Below are 24,020 nucleotides of genomic sequence, written 5' to 3'. Positions count from 1 at the left end.
AAACGCATAATTCAGACCAAAAGCAGCAGTTGCAGCTGCAGAAACAGCAGCCAACAAAAAATCACTGTGAATGTGTGAGTTGATAGGCTTATATGTATGTATCACTGCTCCATCATCAGTTCACAGGTAGATCTGACTATAATTAGGCTATATGTGTGGGTTCCATCATATCCATGTGTTGCTTCTTTGTATTCTTATGGTGAGTGTTAAACTGCTGCAGAAGAAGAGAGCACAAATGCTGAAAATGCAGATAGTGAAGAACAATGTAGAAAACTGGACGGAAATATGTGGGTTGCAGTGGACTCAGTTCTGTAGAAGAAAACTCTCAAACTTGACTGCTAGGTTTCAGTGGCTGCAGATACATGAACTGAAATTAGAAACTGAAAACATTTTTAATAACTGTAAAAAATCAACGTACCAATGTTTTATGTTTTGCTCACAGAAACAGGAAGACAAAGATCAGAGAAATTTTGGTCAAACAAAGCAACACTTCTGAATAAATGATTCATCAGGCTGCCTTTGTCTCATGGCCCTGCCACTGGGGTTGTCGACAGTGATGGGGTCCACTTCACGTAAGTGGTAGGGGAATGGAGCTGGAGAGACCCTCAGGGCCCAGAGTACAGCTGGAGGTCTGGATAAGGTGTCATCATAAAGCACTGTGTCCCTTTTCATCAAACAGTCCTGCCAAAACGAGAGATAAGGGAAGATGATGCAGGGATAGCTGGATAAATACCATACCTTCCTCCATCTGCCAACATAGAACAGACTCCCAGAAAATTCAGGAGTTGTACACAGACCTTGGACACCTTAGGTCCAGACTTGTGACCAGATGTTGATGATCACATGTCATCTGTAAAAGCACTAGGCAACTATAGTTCTCAGTGATAAGGTGATTTTTGAGAATGTACTTTGTTGTAGTACTTTGTTGTGGTAGTGTTGTAATGGACTCTATTCCATGAGATTGTGTTTTCGATAAATGTTCATCTCACGGTTTCACAATCAGAGGAGAATCTGATCTGTCACAGTGTAAATATTTAAATATTAACATCGCACAAATATATGAATATATTATAATTGTTATAATTGATATAATGTTGTATAGGGGGTTTTGTATTTCATGTGTCATTCTAAAATGATGATCGTTAATTGAAGTAATCAAATCTCAGTTTACCATTTAGTGCTCAGTGTGACATGTACCTACAGGTGGGCTGTACCTGTACAGGTAGGTTTTTGGCTGGTTGGTCAACATCAACATGTGAAAAGCTTGTTAATGCAGGTGTAAATGACAAGGCCCATGAACTGATTGTCATTATCCTGATAATGTATCCAGATACAGATCATATGTTAATACCAGGTGGAAATGGGGCCAAAAGGCTTGGACCAAGTGTTTATTCCCTTGTTTTCATTACTAAAAATATTGGCTGGGTTGTATTCATGTGGAGTTTGGATGTTCTCGTTGTGCTTGTTTGGGTTCCTTCTGGGTACTCTCGCAGATTAGGTTAACTGACAGCATAACATAACAGCGTGACTGTGAGCCAGCATCCGCAATACTGGGAAAGTGAAATTCAAGCAGCTAAATGAAATTCAGCTGTTATTCATGTTGTTATTTACACCCGTGCTTTTTCTTGGGTGTTTTTTCTAAACACCCAAACAGGAAATTCCAGTCTAAGAGACCTGAGGAGGTCTCTTAAATTTAAGAGTCAAAAGAAATTTGACACATTTTTAAGTTTTTTTTTTAAGTGTAAGTTTAGATGAAAGTAAAAGATTTTTGCTTTTAGCATTTAGTTAGGTCAAAAATTGCCCTTTGTGGCAGTTTGATAAATTCAGGTTGCAGGAGTGTAACATGTTAACATCCCAGCATCACAGGAGATCACCCACCATTACTGTGATGATGACCTGCTGTGGAAGACATGGTGCTGCTTATGTAGACTGATCTGCAATCTACATGACTAAAAGAGAAATCAAACACAACTAGGGTGGAAGTTAGAGAGGAGAGAGAGGCTGGCTGACTGCCACCAGCTGAGGTATATATTGTTCCAGACCAAGTGAGCTGGATTCTTCTGATGACTCCACTACACTCCTCAGACTCCAGCAGGGGGTGGAGAGGGAAGACAGCCAGTTTGACAGAAACACTGTAGTGTCATAGTGGCCAGTCTTTATTTTGCCCTGAAATTCATCCAATTAGAGTTAGTGTCACAAAAATAAAGACTAGCATGTGTTAGGTCTAAAAAGTCAGACATCCTACCTCTAGACAAACTCCAAACTAAGAGCCATGTTTCCACGGTAACAACCAAGACACCTGTTGACCAGCATCACCAAATGTGGTTTTCCAGTGATATTATGGTAACTGAAAAGCTCCACTCACAATCTGAGACTTCAACTGTAGGACTGATTGCAGCACTTTGCTGGATTGTATTGTATTATATTAGTTTTACATAGTTACTCATGACCTCCAACTACATACATATTCATTTCGTACATATTTATGACCCACATGGAGGTGGGACACTGTGTTTATTAAGTGTTGTTTGGTGTTTTCCTCACTAGATGGCAGTGGTGTCAAGATAATGCCAGTGGCCTCTCTAAGCCATCAGTGTTTTTAGTGCGACATTACTGCCATTACTTCAAAGACTCCTGAACCAATGTGAACAAGTGTTGAACATGGATGTCATCACCATTGGCACCATTGATGTTGACCTATCCAAATTAAGTTTTATTCTTTATCTTTCGTAGAGTTTTACAAGTAATCTGAGAACCTGTCCACTGGCTTCTGCTGCAGAAAGAGTGGAAGAATGAGAGGCTTGGATTTCACCGACCCTGAGAGCTTTTCATCTTCTGAAAAACCTCAGCCTGTATTTAGAACAGGGTGATTTATTGGTCAGTGACACATACCCTACCTGAGAACTTCAAACACAACCCTGCCGGTCTGCCAGCACAGCGGGGCATCGGCCAGAGCAAAGACCTGCCAAACTGTGTGTTTATACTAACTTCAGAGCAATAAAATTCCAAACGCACAGAGAGACATACAGGTATAAAAAAAAGTTTGCCATAGCTCTGAATCAAAGTTTCTTGCAAAATCTGCAAGTCCCTGAGATATTTACCAAGCCAACCATACATACCTGACTGCAGATACACTCACATATGTACTCTACTCTGACTGCTAACAGATAGCACTTAAATAAAGTTAAACTTAAAGTAAGCTGAGAGTGAGAAGTAACCTGAGAATTAACAGAACAAACAACTTGTTATTTTATACAGAAAACACTATTTGTCATCTATACAAGTTCATCCAGATTTAGAAAGTTCCTCAAACTGAAACACAAAGGGAGATAGTCAGGAAGCAAAATAGTGATCTACAAATGTCTAAAAGCTGAATTTGGTGTTAATTCTCTGTGGGATTTCTACTCACAATGACTAATTCACAGTATACACTCATTAAACTCAGTGTTAACTAAATAACACATAACTAACTTCCTCTTAATGGAGCTTTAAAGGTCTCAGAGTGTCTTGTATTTATGAAATACAGGCTCCAGTTGGAGATTTGACTGATGATGCTCATCTCTTTTTTTTTCGTGAGCTCTTTGACAGAGAGGACAAATAAACAAATAGACTGTCCAATCAATAAGTGACCTGTCAATGACTCAGTGTTTACCTTGGCTCATGACTTAATGTACTTAATGTCCTGTACTGAGTCAATGGAGAGAGACTTGCGATGGTGTTTTGAAAATAAAGCGGTTTAACAGTAGCCTAAGTCAGTGAAGGTGAAGGCAGCATCATCCAGTGAAGTTACAGGAGCAGGATCTGACCTTGGCGCTCTCTCTCTCTCTCTCTCTCTCTCTCTCTCTCTCTCTCTCTCTCTCTCTCTCTCTCCCTCTGGTGTGCGGACTCCAGCCTCTCTGCGCCACTGACGACTGCTGCTGCTGCTGCTGCTGCTGCTGAGAGCCGTTTTAATCGGCATGGAGAAAGTTTTGAGCCGGACTCTGAATCTCACCGGAGACACAACATGACGGGCTTCACTCACTGAAAACCAGAGCTCTCAAACACTTCTTTGATTCCCCCCATCGACGTTAAAGACAGGATGACTTTCTCTGCGCTTTTCATTCTGTTCACTGTTGGAGTGGGTCAGCCTGTGGTCACAGGACACGGGGACGTCTACACGAACCACTGGGCGGTGCGGATCACAGGTGGCCCGGAGCAGGCGGACAGAATCGCAGCGAAGTATGGATATTTAAACCTGGGCCAGGTAAACGACAGCGTCTGTGTATGAACTGTTGATGTTTACTGAAGTGATGGTCTCACCTCTGTGTGAAGCAGATGCTCCAATCAAAGTAGCTTCACTACGCTGGAGAAATACAATCACTGCTTGAATGTCAGAAACTAATTTATTAATGATGTATAGGTTAGTTATGTCATTAATGAGAATAACTGTTGAGAAAAATTCTTCTTGTTCGTGTTTCTCCTCCTCCAGCTGGATCATTGATTTATTCTCAGACTGTTCAGGTAGACCACCTCTGGAAATCACAAAATCCACTGATTCCCAGCTCACTAACACTTATATCTCTCTGTCACTTGGTGACTCATTAGAAAGTTTGGACACACTGACCCAACATTTAAAACCACATCACTACCAACATAAAAAAAAAAGAAGAAGAAATAAACCAGGCATAAACTGACAGCTCCAAAGCTGCTCTCATTAATGGCTGATGACTGATAAGAGGAAGCAGATTATATACATAGACAGGAAATAACAGCAACTCCGTCCACAGTAGGAGATCACCTGATGCAAAATAACATGGTTTAAATGAGGAATTCAGCATCAAAGTGTCCTTTTCTAGGGATTTTTTTTTTAAAATATGTGCATTGTGTTTCATTTGTGTGCTTTATCTTTATCCTGCTTTTTGTTCACATGGATGTTCACATGATAAAGACCTTGTAGGAGTGGATGTGCATACTATCACCTACTTTACTAAGTGATTTATAAAGATTATATATATAAAGCGAAACATTTTAGAAACTAGGTACCAAAACTTTGTTTTAGACCCACAGTCTGTGAGAGAGTAACACAAAAATACATGTGGTTGATGGAGGTAAGGAGAGGATGAAGACAAATGTAGTTAGAGGAATGGTTGGAGTCAGAGGAGGCTGTAGTCTGTAGTCGGAGTGTGCCAGCTGTGCACATGTGCTTGAGGAGCCTGCTCACATTTCTTTGTGCAAAGAGAACATGCATATTTATGAAGTGACATCATATGCTATACACAGATGGCCAAAATGTAGAAAGCTTTGTACAATCGGGTTTATTTGGAACTTTTATAATTCAGACCACATCAAAACTATTTCAAAATCAGTGGCTCAGATATTAACAGTATAAAATGTTTAAAATATTCTAAATATTCTACGCGTGCCGTAATATTTTTGACGTTACCTTGTCTTTTGGGTTTGCTCAGATAGGAAGTCTGGAGGATCATTACCATTTCCACCACAGCAGAGTGGTTCGCAGATCTGTGTATTCTTTGAAGGGCCCCCACAGCTTCATCCATATGGACCCCGAGGTGAGTCTCACATCAGTTTTATTTCGAGTGGGCAAAGTGTTCAACAAAGGAGACATGCTCACATGAATACATTTTTTTTTTAAAGCGTTCTAAAAGTCTAAAGCCTTCACAGCAGATCTGCCAAACCCCAGGCATGGGTTAGAATACCCCACTGGCAACATTTCCACATGGGTCTGTCAAACTGCATTTTTTTTTCCATTTCATCAGATCATCCATGGTGTGAAAATCATTTGCTTTTCTAGTTAAGTTACAAGAAATTTCCATAATTTTGAGCTGTTAAATCCAACACTCAATAAAAACTGGTTCGTAAGGAAGGAAACAGGTTCACCTCTCGAGGATGGAGTTTGTGGCTGTTTCCCCCAAAACAGATTCAGTCCACTCCAGCGCTGATTTGATAAGACACGGCACGTTTTGGTGACTTTTATTATGAACTAATAATGGTCTCATTATATCAAATGATCTAATGAGGTCTTTCTGAGGACACTTCCCCAAAGGGTCCTTCCCCAAAAATACTGTAACAGCTGTAACCTGTAATGCGTTCACAAGTTCAGTTTAGTTAATTAAAAAGTGACACAGCACAGACACTAAGCAGCGGTAACACTAACACACACCTGAGTGTCACAAGAAAGTTGGCAGTAATCAATGTCCAAAATAGCAAAACCTTTGAAATCATGACAGTTTTAAAGTGCAGCTGAGTTTCTCATACATAAACATGATCTTCAAAAAACCAAACTGTAAAGTCCACACTACAGCTCTCATAGTGGAACACACAATATGGATGTGGGATGTGGGTGTGATACGGGATGCACTTTTCTCAATATTTTTTAGGATCAGTTCAGTGCAGATCTATGAGACAGAAATATTACAGGTTACACTATTAATACAGAGTGGCTTATATGAGATACAATATATGGACAAAAAGTATTTGGCCACACCTGTTTATTATTGAATTCAGGTGTTTCAATCAGACCTGTTGCCACAGGTGTATAAAATCAAGCACCTAGCCATGCAGTCTCCATTTGCAAACAAATTTTGTGATACAAAATGGGTTGTTCTGAAGAGCTCAGTGACTTCAAGTGTGGTACTGTGATAGGATGCCACCTTCGCAATAAGACTGTTCATGAAATTTCATCCCTGAATATCCAACAGGGATGAAATCAACTGTAAGTGATATTATTACAAAGTGAAAGCTTTTAGGAACAACAGCAACTCAGCCACGAAGTGGAAGAGCATGTAAAATCACAGAGCAGAGTCAAACACTGCTAAGGCGCATGGTGTGTAAAAGTCACCAATGTTCTGCTGATTCCATAGCTAAAGAGTTCTGATATTAATGGAAGTGTGCACCAGGAGCTTCATGGAATGGGTTTCCATGAAGCTCCTGGTGCACAGCTGCAATCAAGCCTCACATGACCAAGTCCAATGCCAAGCGTCAGATGGAGTGGTGTAAAGCACACTGACACTGGACTGTGGAACAGTAGAAACATAGTCTGTGAAGTGATGAATCACACTTCTCTGTTTGGCAGTCAGATGGGCGAGTCTGGGTTTGGCAGATGCTGGGAGAACGTTACCTGCCTGACTGTGCTGTGCCAACTGTGAAGTTTGGTGGAGGAGGGATAATGGTATGGGGCTGTTTTTCCGGGTTTGGGCTGGGCCCTTTATCTCCAGTGAAGGGCAATCTTAATGCTTCAGCATACCAAGACATTTTGGACAATGCTATACTTCCAACTTTGTGGCATCAGTTTGGGGGAAGGCCATTTTCTATTCCAACATGATTGTGCCTCAGTGCACAAAGCAAGGACTTTAAAGACATGGTTTGATGAGTTCAGTGTGGAAGAACTTAACTGGCCTGCACAGAGTCCTGACCTCAACCCCATCGAGCACCTTTGGGATGAACTGGAACAGAGATTGTGAGCCAGGCCTTCTCGTCCAACATCAGTGCCCATAAATGCTTTCCAGAATGAATAAGCACTAATTCCCACAGAAACACTCCAAAATCTTGTGAAAAACTTTCCAAGAAGAGTGGAAGCTGATATAGCTGCAAAAGTGTGATCATCTCCATATTAAAGTATATGTATTTGAATCCAGTGCCATTACAGTCCTTGTTGGTGTAATGGTCAGGCGTCCGAATACTTTTGCCCATACAGTGAAGAAGGAAACCTTCCTGCTCTCCCTTCATTGTTCACTTCTTTGTGAGGAGCTGAAGAGCTTTGACTATATGGCTTTTCTAATTTCATTTTAGAACCAAAATAAACATCTATGTAATTATTTTAGATGTGCTTCTACAGAAAACAGTTTTAAACTTGAGACTGAGTGTTCTTGCCATTTCCTTCCGTAGGTGGACTGGGCCCAGCAGCAGGTAGTAAAACCCAGAGTTAAGAGGTACATCCAAAGTGACCCAAACTTCATTCATTTCAATGACCCAAAATGGTCCAACATGTGGTACATTGTAAGTACAGCACAGTGAAACATTCATTCTACCATGTCCGTCCATTTTGATGAAACAGGATGAGATATTTACTGTTCGCCATCACTGTTTCCTCTTCAGCACTGCAATGACAAGAGCAGCCGCTGTCACTCAGAGATGAACATACTCTCAGCCTGGCAGAGGGGCTACACCGGCAAAAACGTGGTGGTCACCATTTTGGATGATGGCATTGAGAGGAACCATCCTGATCTGGCTCAGAACTATGTATGTGTTATCTGTCACACAGACATTCAAATACAGATACAATTCTAAAATCAAAAATACGATTTTAGAATTTTTTTTACAGTTTTCACATGTAACGTCTTGGTTTATTGCCCTAAGTTTGTAATGTCGTCACTATGAAACAATGAAACATAACAGTGAGAGAAAAGGCGCAGGATGGTATACTGTATACTGACTCCTATGTCACCAACAGTGAGCTGTTTGCTCTCTCACCATTATCCTTTATCATTTCTGTAGGACCATCTAGCAAGTTACGATGTCAATGGGAATGACCACGACCCTACGCCACGTTATGACTCCCGCAATGAAAACATGTAAGAAAGATTATCACCAGTGTCTCCAGCCTGTCGCTTTCAGCTCAGATCCATTCTGCAGTTCTTAACGGATCTAACTTTCCAAACACTCGCATTCACTTCACGCACTGATTGGTCAGCTGTAGGCGAGAAAGCAGGAGAGGTGGGAACTTCTCTCTCAAGCTCCATTTCTTTAATTCTTTTGAATTAAAGAAACTTTGCATGAAGGTCAAAACAGATAGCTGAAAAATGTCAGAACAGTTGGTAACCTCACAGATAATCCCCCAACTTACCCCAGAGTTAAACTGTGTGTTTTTTGTTCTTATTTCTTTTAGCTGGTTGTGATTACATACAGGATATATCCATCACAGAAGAAGCACAGATGCCAGTTTCTTCACCGAGAGTAGTCTCCATGGCATGTTTGTGCCTATGATTACATCTATCCATCAGCTGAATAAAATCATATTTTATACAACCACCTTTGGATTACAGCTAAATAGTTATGTTGCTTCTCTGCACCTTATCAAATGGCATCACAGAAAATCTAAAGTAGAACTAAAGTGGAAGTAGACAGTTCCTGGAACACACAGAGGCTGTTCATAGAGGTTGTTCAGAATTTATCACAATCTACCACAATGTTGCCCAATGCTTGTAAGAATAGAACGCCTGTAGGAGACAAGGCAATCAGTTTCTGTTTGTTTGTTCTTTTCCACTATGTGTCCATTATCTGTAGGCACTGGAGGCGAGCATCTACTCTCAGGTGTGTTAGCTTTGCGTCAGGCTCTGAATAATAATTCCCTTGCTGAGCCTGTGAAGAGAGAAGCGCCTTAAAGTTCTCTCCACAGGTGGTGTGACGGCATTTCTTCTTTGAATGATATATCCAAGGAATATAGCTATGGGTTTATGAAAGAAGCCTCCTCAGCAGTATTTTCACCTTCAGGTTATTTTATTCTAGAAATGCGTGAAGTAGTCTGCCCTTGAATTTGCCATTGAAACAGATCAAAGCTGTACGTCAGGTTGTAATTCCTGTGTTCTTCCCTCTGTTTACATGCAGACATGGAACTCGGTGTGCAGGTGAAGTTGCAGCAGTGGCCAATAACTCCCACTGCATTGTTGGAATTGCCTATAATGCTCACATTGGAGGTAGAGCTCTGTCTTTTTACTCAAGTTTTTTTCTTCAATTGTTTTGTTGCTTTGGCAGGTGTTTGAGTCTGTTCTCCGAAACAGCTTTTAGCCACACCAGCAGCTCGGTTCTGCACTCTAACTGAAAACAAGTTGAGCACACTCAAGATATTGGGTTAAATCAAAAACCAGTCCTTTGTATAACATGATTAGGATGCACAGAAGACTGGCTGCCCTGCATTCACTCCATTTGAAATGAGTTTGATGTACTGATGTTCCCATGGACACAGGGGTTCGAATGCTGGATGGTGATGTGACTGATATAGTAGAGGCCAAATCCCTGGGAATCCGACCTGACTACATCGACATCTACAGTGCCAGCTGGGGGCCAAAAGATGATGGCAAGACAGTGGACGGTCCAGGGCCACTAACCAAGCAGGCTTTTGAGCAAGGCATCAAGAAGGTTTTCTCAGTCACAAAGAAAAAACACAAAAAAGTTGATTCACATGTATGAATGTTTGATGTTGTTTTAAATCACAGCATTATGTATTTATGTCACACAGGGTCGCAAAGGTTTGGGATCCATTTTTGTCTGGGCATCAGGTAACGGCGGTCGGCAGGGGGATCACTGTTCGTGTGATGGTTACACCAGCAGTATCTACACCATCTCCATCTCCAGCACCACAGAGAATGGAAACAAGCCATGGTACTTGGAGGCCTGCAGCGCCATCATAGCCACGACCTACAGCAGCGGAGAGTTTAATGAGAGAAAGATTGTAAGTACTAGATACTCGATGTCAAATGTGATCAAATGTTCAAATTGGTCATAGTCGTAACCATGGTAACTGTACACAACAAAATTTGAAACTGCTGTAACCATGGTAACTGTACACAACAACATTGGAGACAGCGTAACCATGGTAACCGTACATAACAAATATGGAGACAGCCGTAACCATGGTAACTGAACACAACAAAATTTGGCATACCTGTAACAATGGTAAATATGCACAACAACATTGGAGACAGCTGTAACCATGGTAACTGTATACAAAAAAATTGGAGACTGCTGTAACCATGGTAACTGGACACAAGAAAGATGGAAACAGCAGTAACCAAGGTAACTGTACACAACAATTAACTATTAGCTATTAATTATATTAACATATTAACTCTACTCAACAAAATTGTAGACTGCTGTAACCATGGTAACTTTACATAAGCTGTAACCATGGCAACTGTACACAACAAAATTGGAGACAGCTGTAACCATGGTAACTGGACAAAAGAAAGATGGAGACAGCTGTAACCATGGTAACTGTGCACAACAAAATTAAACATAGCTGTAGCCACGACAACTGTACACAAGAAAGATGGAAACAACGGTAACCATTGTACCTGTACACAAGAAAGATGGAGACAGCTGTAACCAAGGTAAGTGAACACAACAAAATTGGAGACAGCCGTAACCATGGTAGCTGTACACAACAAAATTGAAGACTTCTGTAACCATGGTAACTCTACATAATAATATTGGAGACAACCGTAACCATGGTAAAGGCAAAATTTGGCATAGTCGTAACCACGGTAATTGTAAACAACAAAATTGGAGACTGCCATAACCATGGAACTGTACACAACAATGATGGAGACAGCTGTGACCTGTTGACTGCATGGCCAGCTCAGGTCCTTTCCAGTCCTCTCCTTGTGTTAACTGTGCTCAGAACTCCACTGGGTTCATTACGTTTAGATTAATAATCAGACAGAACCTAAACCAAAATACTTCAGTGATGAGAGTTTCGTTGTCTATCACAGTATCAGCTGGGTTTTCCAGAAGTATGCTACTCTGTTTTATTCTCTTTCACTATAACCCTAACCCATAAAACGGCTCATTTTACATGACACTTGCCTTCTTGAAGCTTGGTAACCAATCAGAAATTACAACCTGTGATGGTGACAAGTATGCTAAGATGTTAGGATGGAGCAAACAAGCTGCACCACTGATGGTGAGTCACATTTGTGTTCATGTTCTTATTTGACTGAAAAATTGACCAAACGCTCTTGCTCCTTTCCTGTTAACTGTTGCTTTTCTCAAAATCATGACCTCAATATCTCATTATATATGAGTGCAGCTCTCTAGGCTAAAGTAGTTGTGTGTGTGCATTTCAGTGTAGGAGACCAAAGTCCTGCAGAGGCTGTGTTTGCTTAGACTGTGGTGAACTTCTCAGCTCATGTAGAAAGTAGATAGAAAATAAGAAAAAAACGACCAAGACAGACACGATGATTTATGTTCACGACAGGCCACCTGACTGAGAAGTATTAATCCAGTGCCCTGTTATATTCAGCAACTAACAGTGAGAATCTGGAGCTGGGTCCAGTCTTGGCTCTGGCTGTGTTCCTCAGTGTAAATGTTATGCTTTACTTTGTGTAAAACTAACCAGAGTGTCGACAGAACCGGGGGGCAATGACATCAATAACTGTTGATATTGAAATAGAACTGAAATGATATAGAAGTTCATTGAGGCCTGAGAATGGACCGCTGTGGAAGAAAACACCTGCCCATTTGAAAAATGTTTTCAAATTAAAGGCCCTCTGTGAACCATCCAATACAACGCTGATTGATCAATTGACAGTTGATCACAGGGTTGACCACAGATCACACTAAACTGTGTGTGTGCTCCCTTGCAGGTGACCACTGACCTCCGGCAGCGCTGCACTGATGGTCATACTGGAACTTCTGTCTCTGCTCCCATTGTGGCTGGAATCATAGCTCTCGCCCTGGAGGCCAAGTCAGTCACGTTTTCCATGTCTTACAGTTTATGCTGTTGTAACTCATTCCTCTGTCATCTCCTGTTCCTTCACCATCTGTCCTCTCTCTGTCACTTTAGGTAATCCCACCTGTAGGTGCTGTGTCACAGACATCATTATGTCTCCTAAATTAGTTTATTTTTCCCTAAATTCTTTCTGAGCATTCAAAGCTTTTGTCCTGATTGATGCTTTATGTTTCTTTCATCTTTAGCTATCCCTTAATAAATATTAAGTATAATATTTTTCTATAGACAATAACGTTGTCACCATGTTTTCCATTTCCTATGTGACTAAGCAGAACAGTTTTCTGTGCTTAGGTCTTTCCTATTCCCATAGAAACAGATGATGAAATTCAGCTGCAGCATGAACTGTGACTGCTGGCTTCTTTCATTCTGCAGCACTGAGCTGATCTTTTGGTCAGCTCACTGTAGAATGATAACAGGGACACAAATATCCTGAAATTGAGGCCATAATAACTTTCACCTCCTGTCGGTGCCTGAATCCCATTGGATGTGCCTTGTGGACATCGTGTTTGGGGTCAAAGTTCAATTTAGTTGAGCCCACTCTCTCCTTTGGAAATATTGGCCTTGCTCTGCACAGTGTTGCACCAGAGCTTTTGCTGTGCAAAGCCACCTCACAGGATTTTGACTTCTCTCAGTCCCAGGCCCATTGGTGCGTCATTCTGGACAACAATGAAGCTTTGTGGCACAGAGGATAAGACAGTGGTTGTTAGAGAATATATTAATTGATTGTTAATTGAATTAATAGACATGTGTGGAAAGTCTTAAGTTGATTGAAAGAACCATTTTCCATAAAACATGTTTGCCAGATTTCTTCAAAACCTGATTGAACTGAAGAAACTGAACTGAGTTATAACAATCAAATGCCAAACAGTGCTGATAAAGGTCATGAGTCGGCCTGTGTGGCCAAAATGAGCTGAGCCTTGTCTTTTTCATTTTCTGCAGCCTTTTGCTGACATGGAGGGATGTACAACATCTTCTGGTGAGGACATCTAGACCTGTCCACCTGAAAGCTGATGACTGGAAGACCAATGCTGCCGGACACAGAGGCACACTGCATTCTACTTCTAATACTAACATAGTACATTGACTGTTTTATACTTGAAATACTTGAATACTTCTATGAGAATATTGTTTTGTGAAGTAAAATGAGTGCTGTGCAACACTGCAGTCGTAGATGCTCCCTCTTCATGTTGCTCTTTGTAATCAGTCTATGTGCTTCCTCATAGTCAGCCACTTGTATGGGTTTGGCCTGGTGGATGCAGAGGCCATGGTGCTGGAGGCCACGAAGTGGAGGACTGTTTCTCCTCAGCACACTTGCAGTCAGATGGCCGAGCGACGCAGCAGGTGAGGTAACTTGCAGGCAGGTGCAGAATGCATGTAGCTGACTGGACACTTTCTGCAGAAATTCAGTACAAGTACAAGTACACACACACAGACACACAAAGCCCCAGTTTGATTTTCCTTTGCCTGAAGTCAAACTGAATTGACGGCTGCGTTTATCTCTGCCTGTCCAACTGAGGAGTGGAAAATATTTTGTCAGTGAAATTACTTTTGGCTTCATCTGTGTGTGTTTATGTATGCGGTTGTGCACATGTGTGTGTACATGCAAATTTCCGAATGGATGACAGATGGTTTGGCATAGACTAAACTTAAAAAAAAATACCACGTTTATCTGTTGTTGTTTAAGCAACAACAGATAAACAGATAAAGCAAATACGTGAAGACTCTGAAGACTGGAAGACCGCTCATGTGCTTCACTGCACTGGCAGTCTATTCTAAGAGTTATCATGTAATGGCATAATGCTAATGGCTGTTCCAGGTACATCCATGCTGTGCAAAGCCTGAATAGCAGCATCACCACCTCTGGGTGCTCAGAAGAACCTGAGCAGCTGGTGGATTACCTGGAGCATGTGGTGGTCAAGGTTCTGATTGTCCACCCGCGACGAGGAGACCTGGAGATCAACCTCATCTCTCCATCTGGAACAAGGTCACAGCTGCTGGCCAAGAGGTGAGAGCTACACTGTATACACGGATGCACACTGCAGGTCCAACTTTATATGGCGCCCATACTTGCCCTTTCTTAAAGGGTCAATTCTACTAAATAACCTGGAGGTATTTATCTGTGCTGATGCTGTGGTTTAGGCTTCATCTGCTGAGGTTTGGACAGTATTCATTATCTTCTGCTGTTATAAAATAAAATAGTTCTTACTGAAAACAGTTTACACTGAGGTCTAGCCCAAGTAACTCCTATGTTGTTTTTGGAAAGACACGCTGCTCTTGAATTTTTTAAATGTTATGTTTCAATGTGCTGAATTCAGGTTTGGTTTTCATTATTGTCACTCCCCAGTCTCAGATAGAGTGAGTGTGGTGTGTGCTTGCAGGCAGTGGGGAAGTATGTTCATGTTCCATTCCCCATGGCATTGATTTCATGACCATGACCTTCCTCTGAGGTTCTGCTCCATGTTGACATGATTCATCACATCATTCAAGCTGCCAGTCTCCTGCTCTACCACATCCCAAAGGTGTTCTACTGGATTCAGGTGTGGAGACTGAGGAGGACACTGAAGTTCACTGAACTCACTGTCATGTTGTCATGAAACCAGTTTGAGACGACCTTAGCTTTGTGACATGGAGCATTATCATGCACATTCATGCTGTTCTGCTCCAACCAGTCTGACCTCTGACCTCTCTCACCAACAAGGTGTTTCTGTCCTCAGAGCTGCTGCTTCACTGGATGTTTTTTTGTTGTTGATGTTTTCTTGTTTCTGGCTCCATTCTGAGTTAAACTAGAGGCTGTGTGAAAATCTCAGGAGATCAGCCGTTCCAGAAACACTCAAATCAACAATCACTCCTCGGTCAAAGTCACTGAGATCAGATTTTTCCTCATTCCAATGTTTGGTGTGAACATTAAGCTCCTGACCTGTATCTGCAGGATTTTATATTCATTGCACTGCTGCCACGTGATTGGCTGATTGGATTATTGCATGAATAAACAGGTAAAGAAGTCCTAAAGAAGAAATACTCTGAATTTACAGTTCCTCAAATGTTCCTGTGAAGATACATATTATTGGAGAAGCAATCTTCAAATAAATAGGTTTTCCAAGAAAAAAACAAAAATAAGTTCACGCACACACACACACAGACACAGCTTGGGGGCTTTAGAGCCTGAAGGACAGGCATTTATCCTTCTATTGGATTCCTGTCAAAGTGAAGCAGCTCCCATCACCCAGAGAAAACACATTCTCACTCCAACCATATCTTACATACCTCCTCTGTCTGCCTTTCCCTTGTGGCTCCTTCATCCTCTTTGTTGATCTTCACAGAGCGCTGCTTATTGCTACACTGGGATAGTGGTTTACATGCTTATGAGTAAAACCATAGAAAAATGTCTTTTGGAATGTAGATGGATTTTTGGGGGGGGGTTTCTTAAGCATCCGGGGGAGCCACAGAAATCAGCCCATTTACCATTTATATTTAAAGGAGTTGAACTTTTTTATTTCTGCAGCAGCCTCCGACCCTGCGTCTCTCCTAGCAGAATTACATCTGTGCTGCTTGTAGCTTTCAGAAAGTACAACAGCTTTTTCAGTCAGTGGTTAGCATCAGTTTTTACAGGGACTGTTTTTTTGACAGATGAAGTAATCCCCATGAAAATTGTCCACAGTGACAATCACGTTGCTGTGCCTAGTTGCAGTTGTCAAGCTTTGATTGGTCAACCAGTGTTCAGGGGTGGGGTTCAGCGTAGAGTGAAACGGTACAGCCATTGTCCATTTTCTGCATAAAGCTAAAATTCTGCTTCTCCAGACTGCTCATACATGAATGTAGATGGGTGTCACGTGGAGGCGTTGTGTTTCCTTTATATTTGTACAGTTGGGGGTGTGTAGCATGTGTCCACAATAGGGCAGGATCACAGTTAGCAAACAAAATCCAAAACTAGAAATCAATTTCACGCCAGTGACAGTGTAAACAGACCACTACATCCATTAAACAAACACAAACGTACCAATGGGAAAAGAACAAGATGGGCAAAAAATATTTAAGATGAATGCAGTTTCCTACACTCTACTAGAAGATCTTTTCTGACAGTATTATGATGGAATTTATGGCAAAACCTGAGGCAGAAGAAAAGGAGATGGTTGGTGAGGCCTCAGCATGTATTCAGGCAAGCTGAGGGAGAGCATGTTCTACATGTGTAGACTGGAGGAGCAGATTTTAAACACTTTTGTATGTTACTGTCCACCAGTTGACCCACAGCTCCCCATGAAGCTCAGGTGAGTGACCGGCCCTGCCAGCTACAGGATGGGAGCAACAGCATTGTGTCTGAAGTATGCAAAGCTTTTTGGCAGGCACCGCCGAGCACATTGGTGTGTTTTCCCAACCATTAGCAGTAGTGTTACATCGCCAAGGACTTCTGGAGGCTGTGGAAGTTTCCGAATTATGTTGGCACAATTTCACGGAAAGCATGTCCAGGTTAAAGCACGGCTTCATCCTACCACCAGTTTCTGCATCTGCCTTGCAGTTTGATCCCACAAGCTACACTTTTCTTCACTGTTTTCAGGCTCTCTTACAGTCCATGTAGTAGTGATGATGGAGTTCCTTTTACATGTGGTGGCTCAAAGGCACTACAGTGTCTGTTCTGATCTAAAAACATTATGATTTTCACAATTTGCAAGAATAATATCACCACCAAACACACCCTGTGGGTACTGTGTGCCATAGCAGAGACAGTCCATCCTCACATCATCCAGTGATCATCTGAGAGCATGACCAAGACCTCACCAAAACAAGTCACACAAAAAATCGCATCTATGTAACTAAACAAATTATCCAAAACGCTACTTACATTATTATACTGACAGAGGCAAGAGAAGACATAAACAGATGATCAAAATATAACAGATTATACATACAATGCTCTCATCCATTCATATTAGGTATTTAACAAAAGCTGAGCTACCCTGAATTCTCACATGGAGACTAAGTGGCCAGAGAGACCTAAGTCTTTATTTCCAATGTCCACAGTTAATGGAAACTCCTCTGTGTTCACCTGTTGTCTCTTTGTAATGAATTTCCACAGGAAAAATTCCATCAGCAAGAGTTACGGCGTGTGTTCCATTTTTCCAGTCAAATTTTCACATTAAAAGTCTTGCAGTCTTCCCTTTGCAGGTAGGCTTTTAATGTGAGCCACTGTCAGTGACTACAGGTAATTTCAACCCTCTGAACTGGAAATGTTTGATAAAATGGACAGTATTAATTAGTTTATATTGATAGTTTGCACAGCTATAACTGGCAGTGGTGGCATACCAGCAGCTCAGGGTCAATTTCAGAGCTCAGAGTTTTCCTAAACTCTCAAAATTTAGCAACTCTGGTTGCCAAAGATCTAAACAGGACCACAGGTTTCTTCGTGTGTAAATGGCACAGTGTAAAGGGTCCTAAAGGTGCACCTGAGCCCCTTAACATAACCTTCACCACCCCTCTTCTTTATCTTTCTCTGTTTACAGGTTGTTCGACAGTTCCAGCAAGGGCTTCAGGAACTGGGAGTTTATGACAGTTCATTTTTGGGGGGAGAGGGCAGAGGGCACATGGACTCTGGAGATTATCGACTCACCATCAAAGCCACGCAACCCTGAAGTGCTGGGTATGGTCCAGCAGCACATGCACACTTAGGCACATACATTTACATGTAGACTTACCCATGTATTTGAAGCTGATGTCTTTATTTGGAGCAACCTACAAAATGCTTTATCATGATTTTTATTGTGATTTATACTTGGTACAGGCAACCTAAAAGAGTGGACACTGATCCTTTATGGCACGTCTCAAAACCCTTACCAGCCCTACAGAGCTCAGCACTCCCGTTCAAGGATGTTGGAGATCCCAGCCACAGAGGAGGTCCTGGAGGATCCAGAGCTTGAGGAAGAGGAGGAGGAGGAGGAGTACAATGGTGGGAGAATCCAAAATGTCAAACACTTTCTAACCTTTGCATCTAAACTGAGATATATAATGTTACAGTCACCAAAATGTAAAATGTGTCATATCTTTTTGTGAAATCAAAAATAAAATTGAAAAAATCCTTTTAATTTCCATAGACATAAGTTAGCAGTAATTTCACACATGTATCATGGTATAGGTATGATGATGATGGTGGTGTTGATCATAATCAATGTGGTGTTCATCAAGGACCATGCCACAGTGAGTGTGGTGACCAGGGCTGTGATGGACCAGATGCTGACCATTGCCTCAACTGTGTCCACTTCAGCTCAGGCAGTTTGAAAAGTGGCAGGTAGGAGCTGATAGACGGAAACAGAAGCAAAGTGGGTGAAGTGGAAAGTCACACCAACTTCCATGCTGATGACTGCTTTAGACAGACGTACTTCTGAAAATATCTGGGTTGGGCCACGAAGCTGTACCAAGTTTCTTGTTTGCCCAAAAGACCTCTGAAAAACCCATTGTTGTTGAGTCAAAATAGTTTGGTTCTTTGCTTTAGCCTCCAAAAATGTACCAGTGAAGTCCATGTTCTGCAGTAAGCTAACACTCTTTGTGCTTTCCTGTATGTGTGCTTAGAACCTGTGTGAGCCACTGTCCTCTGGGACACTATGAGGACATAGCGTCTCGTCGCTGTAGACGCTGCCATAAAGGCTGTGAGAGATGTGTTGGCCAATCAGCCGGAGACTGTCTGTCCTGTCGAAGAGGTCTTTACCTCAACACCCTCAACTCTACCTGCAGTGATACCTGCCCCACAGGTTACTTTGCTGATGAAAGTAAGTCAATACATGCACAGTGTAGACCCAACTTAGTTCATTAGTTTATTAAATATCTGATTATGTATGAAACATATAAATCAGGGGTTTCAGGAGCATTCTGATACATTGGCAGATTGTTTGGAGGATGTGTTGGGGGTGAGGGGGCCTGTTGGTTTTTGGCTTCATGTTAGTCCACTGATTGACAGCTGGCTGCGATAATGTTCCAGCAAAAGACAGGGAAGGAGAAGACTACTAGCAAGCCAGCATGGATGTAAACAATGTGGGTTTCAAAATATTCAAAAACCTGTCTTTTAATTTGGAAAGAAATACATTCAACATGGTTGTTAGGCCTCAAGGACACACACACTGTGTTTTGGTGAGAAACACTGAATGTGAAAAGAGCTCTCAAGAAAAGCCCACAGGGTACTCTCAGGATCATCATTATTGTTATAACAAAGGCTGTTTGTCTGTCCATCCGTCCCATTTTCGTTAATATGATATCACAGGAATGCCTTGGATTTCTTCAAAATTTGGCAAAAGTTATCAAGGTCGACCTTGCGTCCATTGTTGAGAACACATCTGGAGGGAATTTTATTGCACAAATGTCCCCATTGGACTCAAGGATGAACTGATTAGAATTTCGACAGTTCCAACATGTCTGTCCAGACAGTTCTAGTCTTGACAGACATGGATGTAAACTGCAACTTGACTGGTTGGCAGAGGTGCACAACTACAAGGCTATAATTCTTAGTCTGTATTTATGTAAATACATGTCAAATGTTAAGGAAACCCAGTGATCCTAATATTGTTGCTTACACCTCTATACTTATTCTTGTACATCCTGTTTATGACAGATGAGAGACAATGTCTGAAGTGTCACGACACCTGTACAAGATGCCTGAGGTATGCCGATAGATGCGATGCTTGCAGTGAAGGCTACAGGTATGTAAAGACAGATAGGCTACTCCTATAAGAACTCTGATTTGAAAGAAAGTTTTGTAATTTAGCTGGGGGGTTGTCTGTAGTTTGGCAGGGATGACTTGTGTTCCCGAATGCACCAATGGAACCTTTTTCCATCTGGAAGAGATGACGTGCAGCCCCTGCCATTCCTCTTGCAGGACTTGTACAGGTCAGTGTGTTTGCCAGGTATGTGCAGTCTCTACAGTGCTGTCACAAGAATAATCCTAAGAGCAAAAATAAAACTTCTTAGTGAGAACACAAATACGGATTCAGAAACTTGAGGTAAACGAGATCTGTGGTCTAGCAGATGAAGTTAAAAAGATTCAGGTGTAGGTGTGAATATGTTTTGATCACCTCTTTCCAAAAACTAATTTGCTCCTGATAATGTGTCCTACAGTGACCTGCAGGTGTTGATCTAGCAGGACAGTAAGTTTCATTTCTTTGTTTCTCAGGACCAGGTAAGGAGGAGTGTATCCTTTGTGCTGAGGGCTACCTGCAGCAGGAGTGGAGGTGTGTGCAGACCTGTTCTCCTGGATTCTACCCTGGAGAGGCAGCAGGAATCCCTCATAAGATGTGTCATAGGTAACAGATTTTTTTTTTTTTTTGCTGCTTACAACTTTCTTTCTATAAATGGAAGCTGGACAAAGACATATTTGATGATTTCAGCTCTGTTCTACTGGTTTAACGTTGCTCTGTGTCTGCAGGTGTGAGGAAAACTGTCTGAGCTGCAGTGGCCCCGGGACAACTTGCACCAAATGCAAAGACGATTATAGTCTGGTCAGCAGGACTTGTATAGTGAATGCATCATGTAGTAATGGTGAGTTTGAAATTATGAGCCACATCAGGCTGTGAATGACTTCTATAAGGTTCCTGTCTCCCTAGAACAAAGTGGGGCTACTTTTGACATGTTGCTGTGGGTTGAATTTTTTTGTCCACTATTCAAGTTGGCCATTGTGCTGGTTTTGTAACACAGATTTTTCCTTGGTACGTACTGGGTGCAGACCTTTACCAGTATCAAGTAATTTGGGTATTCTGAGTATTTTATGTATTGTACCACCAATACACGTAAGGTATTGTATTGTGCCTTTTGCACACACTAACATATCGGTGCTTAGTGGAAGTAAAACAAGACGTGCTTCAATGTCCTCCTGATGAAACTGCCCACTTGTGGATCAGGAATAAACAAAAACATATAACTACCAGGTGTAAATGCAATGGCTTCTTTGACAGAGGCTCGATAATGACCAGCTGTCAAATGGACTCCCCATGTAAATGATCAATCCTGAAATTTTACTGTTCTTTAATGTTGTGCAGTGTGTGTGTGTAGTTTTGAAGGATGAACCAATACAAGGTAGCTATTAATAACACCTCACTCAAAATAAATGCAATAGCAACATAATATCCGCAAACGTCCAGCAGCCTACAACTTAGCTGCAACAAACAAGTTAAGGAACTAGCATGCACTGACAAGGTCTTAATCACTATAGGCTAATGTCACTTAGAGGTCGGAAAAATGGTGCACATCACTGGCAATGCTATTTACATTAATTCTAAATACAAAGAAACTGTCAGACTTATAAACATAACAAATATAAATGACGCATTTCAACACGATTGCAGAATGATAATGGTGCGATGATGATGTATCTGGTAGTAAACATCATAACTTACGTTTATCTGGACGCACACACAGGGGTGCAAGCAGCAGATCAACTGAGAAACAGAGTAACTTACTGCTGAGACTGTGAAGTTGATGTGCTCAGTGTTCATGTATGAAGCTGATTCTCTGCCTTTGCTCTGCTCTGCTCTGTCAGCTGATGAGGTGTTCTGTGACATGGTCAGGTCCAACCGTCTGTGTGAGAAGAAGCTTTACCGTCAGTTCTGCTGCCGAACCTGTCTGATGAACGGATGAGGAGACAACCCCCCCCCCCTCACTCTGAGTCAGTCAGTCAGTGTTAAACACCGGCTGAAGTCTTATCATTTGGTTAAATCTAAGTTAGTTACTATCATCTATAAAGGACTAAAATGACTTTTAACTTGTGCTATTCAACATAATGTAACAGGGCATTAAACTTTTTATGATTGATATCTCACTTTGGAATGAGGCTCATCGGTTGTGTGATTTTCAAAGATCTTTTTTCTGGGCACTGTTATAAACTGTAGTATGTGGAATATGTACAAATAGTCCATCATGTATTGTAGTGAACATGTACAAAACTGACCTCAAATATAGGGAGGAATGGAGCTGGTTCAATACACAGTAGCTTATTTTATTCATCAGGAGAGACTCGATTGACAGAGAAGCTCAGAGCATAATTATATTTATTTACCACAGAGTGAAGAATAGGAAGAGTTGGAAACATGTCAAAGGACCCAATGTCATGTCATTATTTATAGGGGTAGTCATTCCATGAGCTGTACAGGAGCATCCCTCGATGGAATCTTAGAGACTGGTGGTGGAAGAGAGGAGCGATGGCTGAACATGTGGATGGATGTGCTGTGGAGCAGGATTCTGATGCTCAGTGGAGAAGGAACTATTGACTGGTTTCCCATCACTTGTTTTTCATTTTAGGAATATTTTCAGTGCAGTTTTAAATCATAAAGCACACCACATTTTCAGCAGCAGCAGGTAGCTATGTTCAGAGAAAAAAGCTCTAATAATATTTCTGACCACGTGTGTAACCAGAAATATTGTGAGGGCTTCACACATAAGTGAGTGGCACAGAGATACAAGAGAAAAAAAGGCCTGAAAAAGGATGGACGCCATGCGTAAACACTGTTAGGATAACAAACACCAGGAGCTTTAAGCAGGTAATAGATGTCTCTGTCACATGTTCACCATAATAATTCCATCAGGTGATATTATGTCAGTGTTGTGTTCATAGCTTGTTCCAACCCACAAGTGGCTGGAAAAAATAAACAAAAAATAAATAAATAAAAATCAGTTACAGTTTTTTTTTCCCACCCCAACCACAGCTCACTCCCATCTTAGCAGAGCTCCCACTCACCCAGGTGATGATGCTTTCCACATTCATACCAAGTGTACTATAAAAGACCAAGTCTTTGGAAAGAGCAGCTGGACACAGAGACTCCACAGAGGATAATATGATTTATTTCTCTTCTCGTTAATGTACAGTGGTAAAATTCAATAATCAAAATTAACATAATTTTAAAAAATCCTCCAAGGCACGCAGAAGTATGATGTATAATTAGAGCAGAACTATGCACCAGAAAGTGGTGTTACTTCAACACTCTAGTATCATCACAATAATATTTAATGTTACAAAGAAATACTTGTATTTGAAGTCAGGGACAGTTTCCAGGGACTTGCTAAGTTGTCGTCATGGTACCAATAGAAAAAGAAATTAAACTGGCACTGAATTCAGTCTGTTCTGTTGTGCCTCGATGCCTCAGGTGGATGTAACACATTTCATTGCATGAATCATATAATCAGGTGTATCAGATCCAGTCATTTGGACTAAAATGGTTGAAAGCCAATAAATTTGCTGGTATTGAACAAGAGAAAAAAAAGTTTTTCTGAAACGGGAAAAGCTGCTGAAACTCTGCTAGATGTCATGACACCTCTTCCATCCATCAGATGTTAACGTTACCAGTGAGTGGCACCAGGTTTAGTGCTACAGTGAATAAAACAGAGAAATCAAATGAATCCTTGAGGATGATGTTGGAGAGTCAAAGCTCAAATCCTGGTGATCCTGGAAAACACACAACAGCTGTATAACTGGTGAGTGACCTGAGGTTTAAATTCTTGAGCTGAACCAGCAGGAATGTGTGTGGGTTTGGTTTTGTTTTGTTTTTTA

At 41.4% G+C, this 24,020-nt stretch overlaps 1 protein-coding gene across 1 annotated transcript; it reads left to right on the top strand.

Moving 5' to 3' along the window:
• Positions 1–3,904: 3,904 nt before the first annotated feature.
• pcsk6 (proprotein convertase subtilisin/kexin type 6) lies at positions 3,905–22,665 on the top strand. Its single transcript, XM_041043618.1, has 21 exons — positions 3,905–4,243; positions 5,445–5,549; positions 7,885–7,995; positions 8,095–8,238; positions 8,494–8,570; positions 9,604–9,692; positions 9,962–10,134; positions 10,235–10,447; positions 12,360–12,460; positions 13,445–13,548; positions 13,729–13,846; positions 14,322–14,510; positions 18,001–18,137; positions 18,279–18,443; positions 18,680–18,782; positions 19,064–19,260; positions 20,097–20,184; positions 20,268–20,371; positions 20,655–20,784; positions 20,907–21,019; positions 22,017–22,665. The coding sequence occupies exons 1-21, from the start codon at positions 4,079–4,081 to the stop codon at positions 22,112–22,114; spliced, it is 2,724 nt and encodes a 907-aa protein (XP_040899552.1). The 5' UTR covers positions 3,905–4,078; the 3' UTR covers positions 22,115–22,665.
• The last annotated feature ends 1,355 nt before the right edge of the window (positions 22,666–24,020 follow it).

This window comes from Toxotes jaculatrix, chromosome 1 (assembly GCF_017976425.1).
Source record: "Toxotes jaculatrix isolate fToxJac2 chromosome 1, fToxJac2.pri, whole genome shotgun sequence".
NCBI classification, from domain to species: Eukaryota; Metazoa; Chordata; class Actinopteri; family Toxotidae; genus Toxotes; species Toxotes jaculatrix.
The sequence above is the reverse complement of the archived record's forward strand: the minus strand, read 5'-3'. Positions and strand labels throughout refer to the sequence as shown.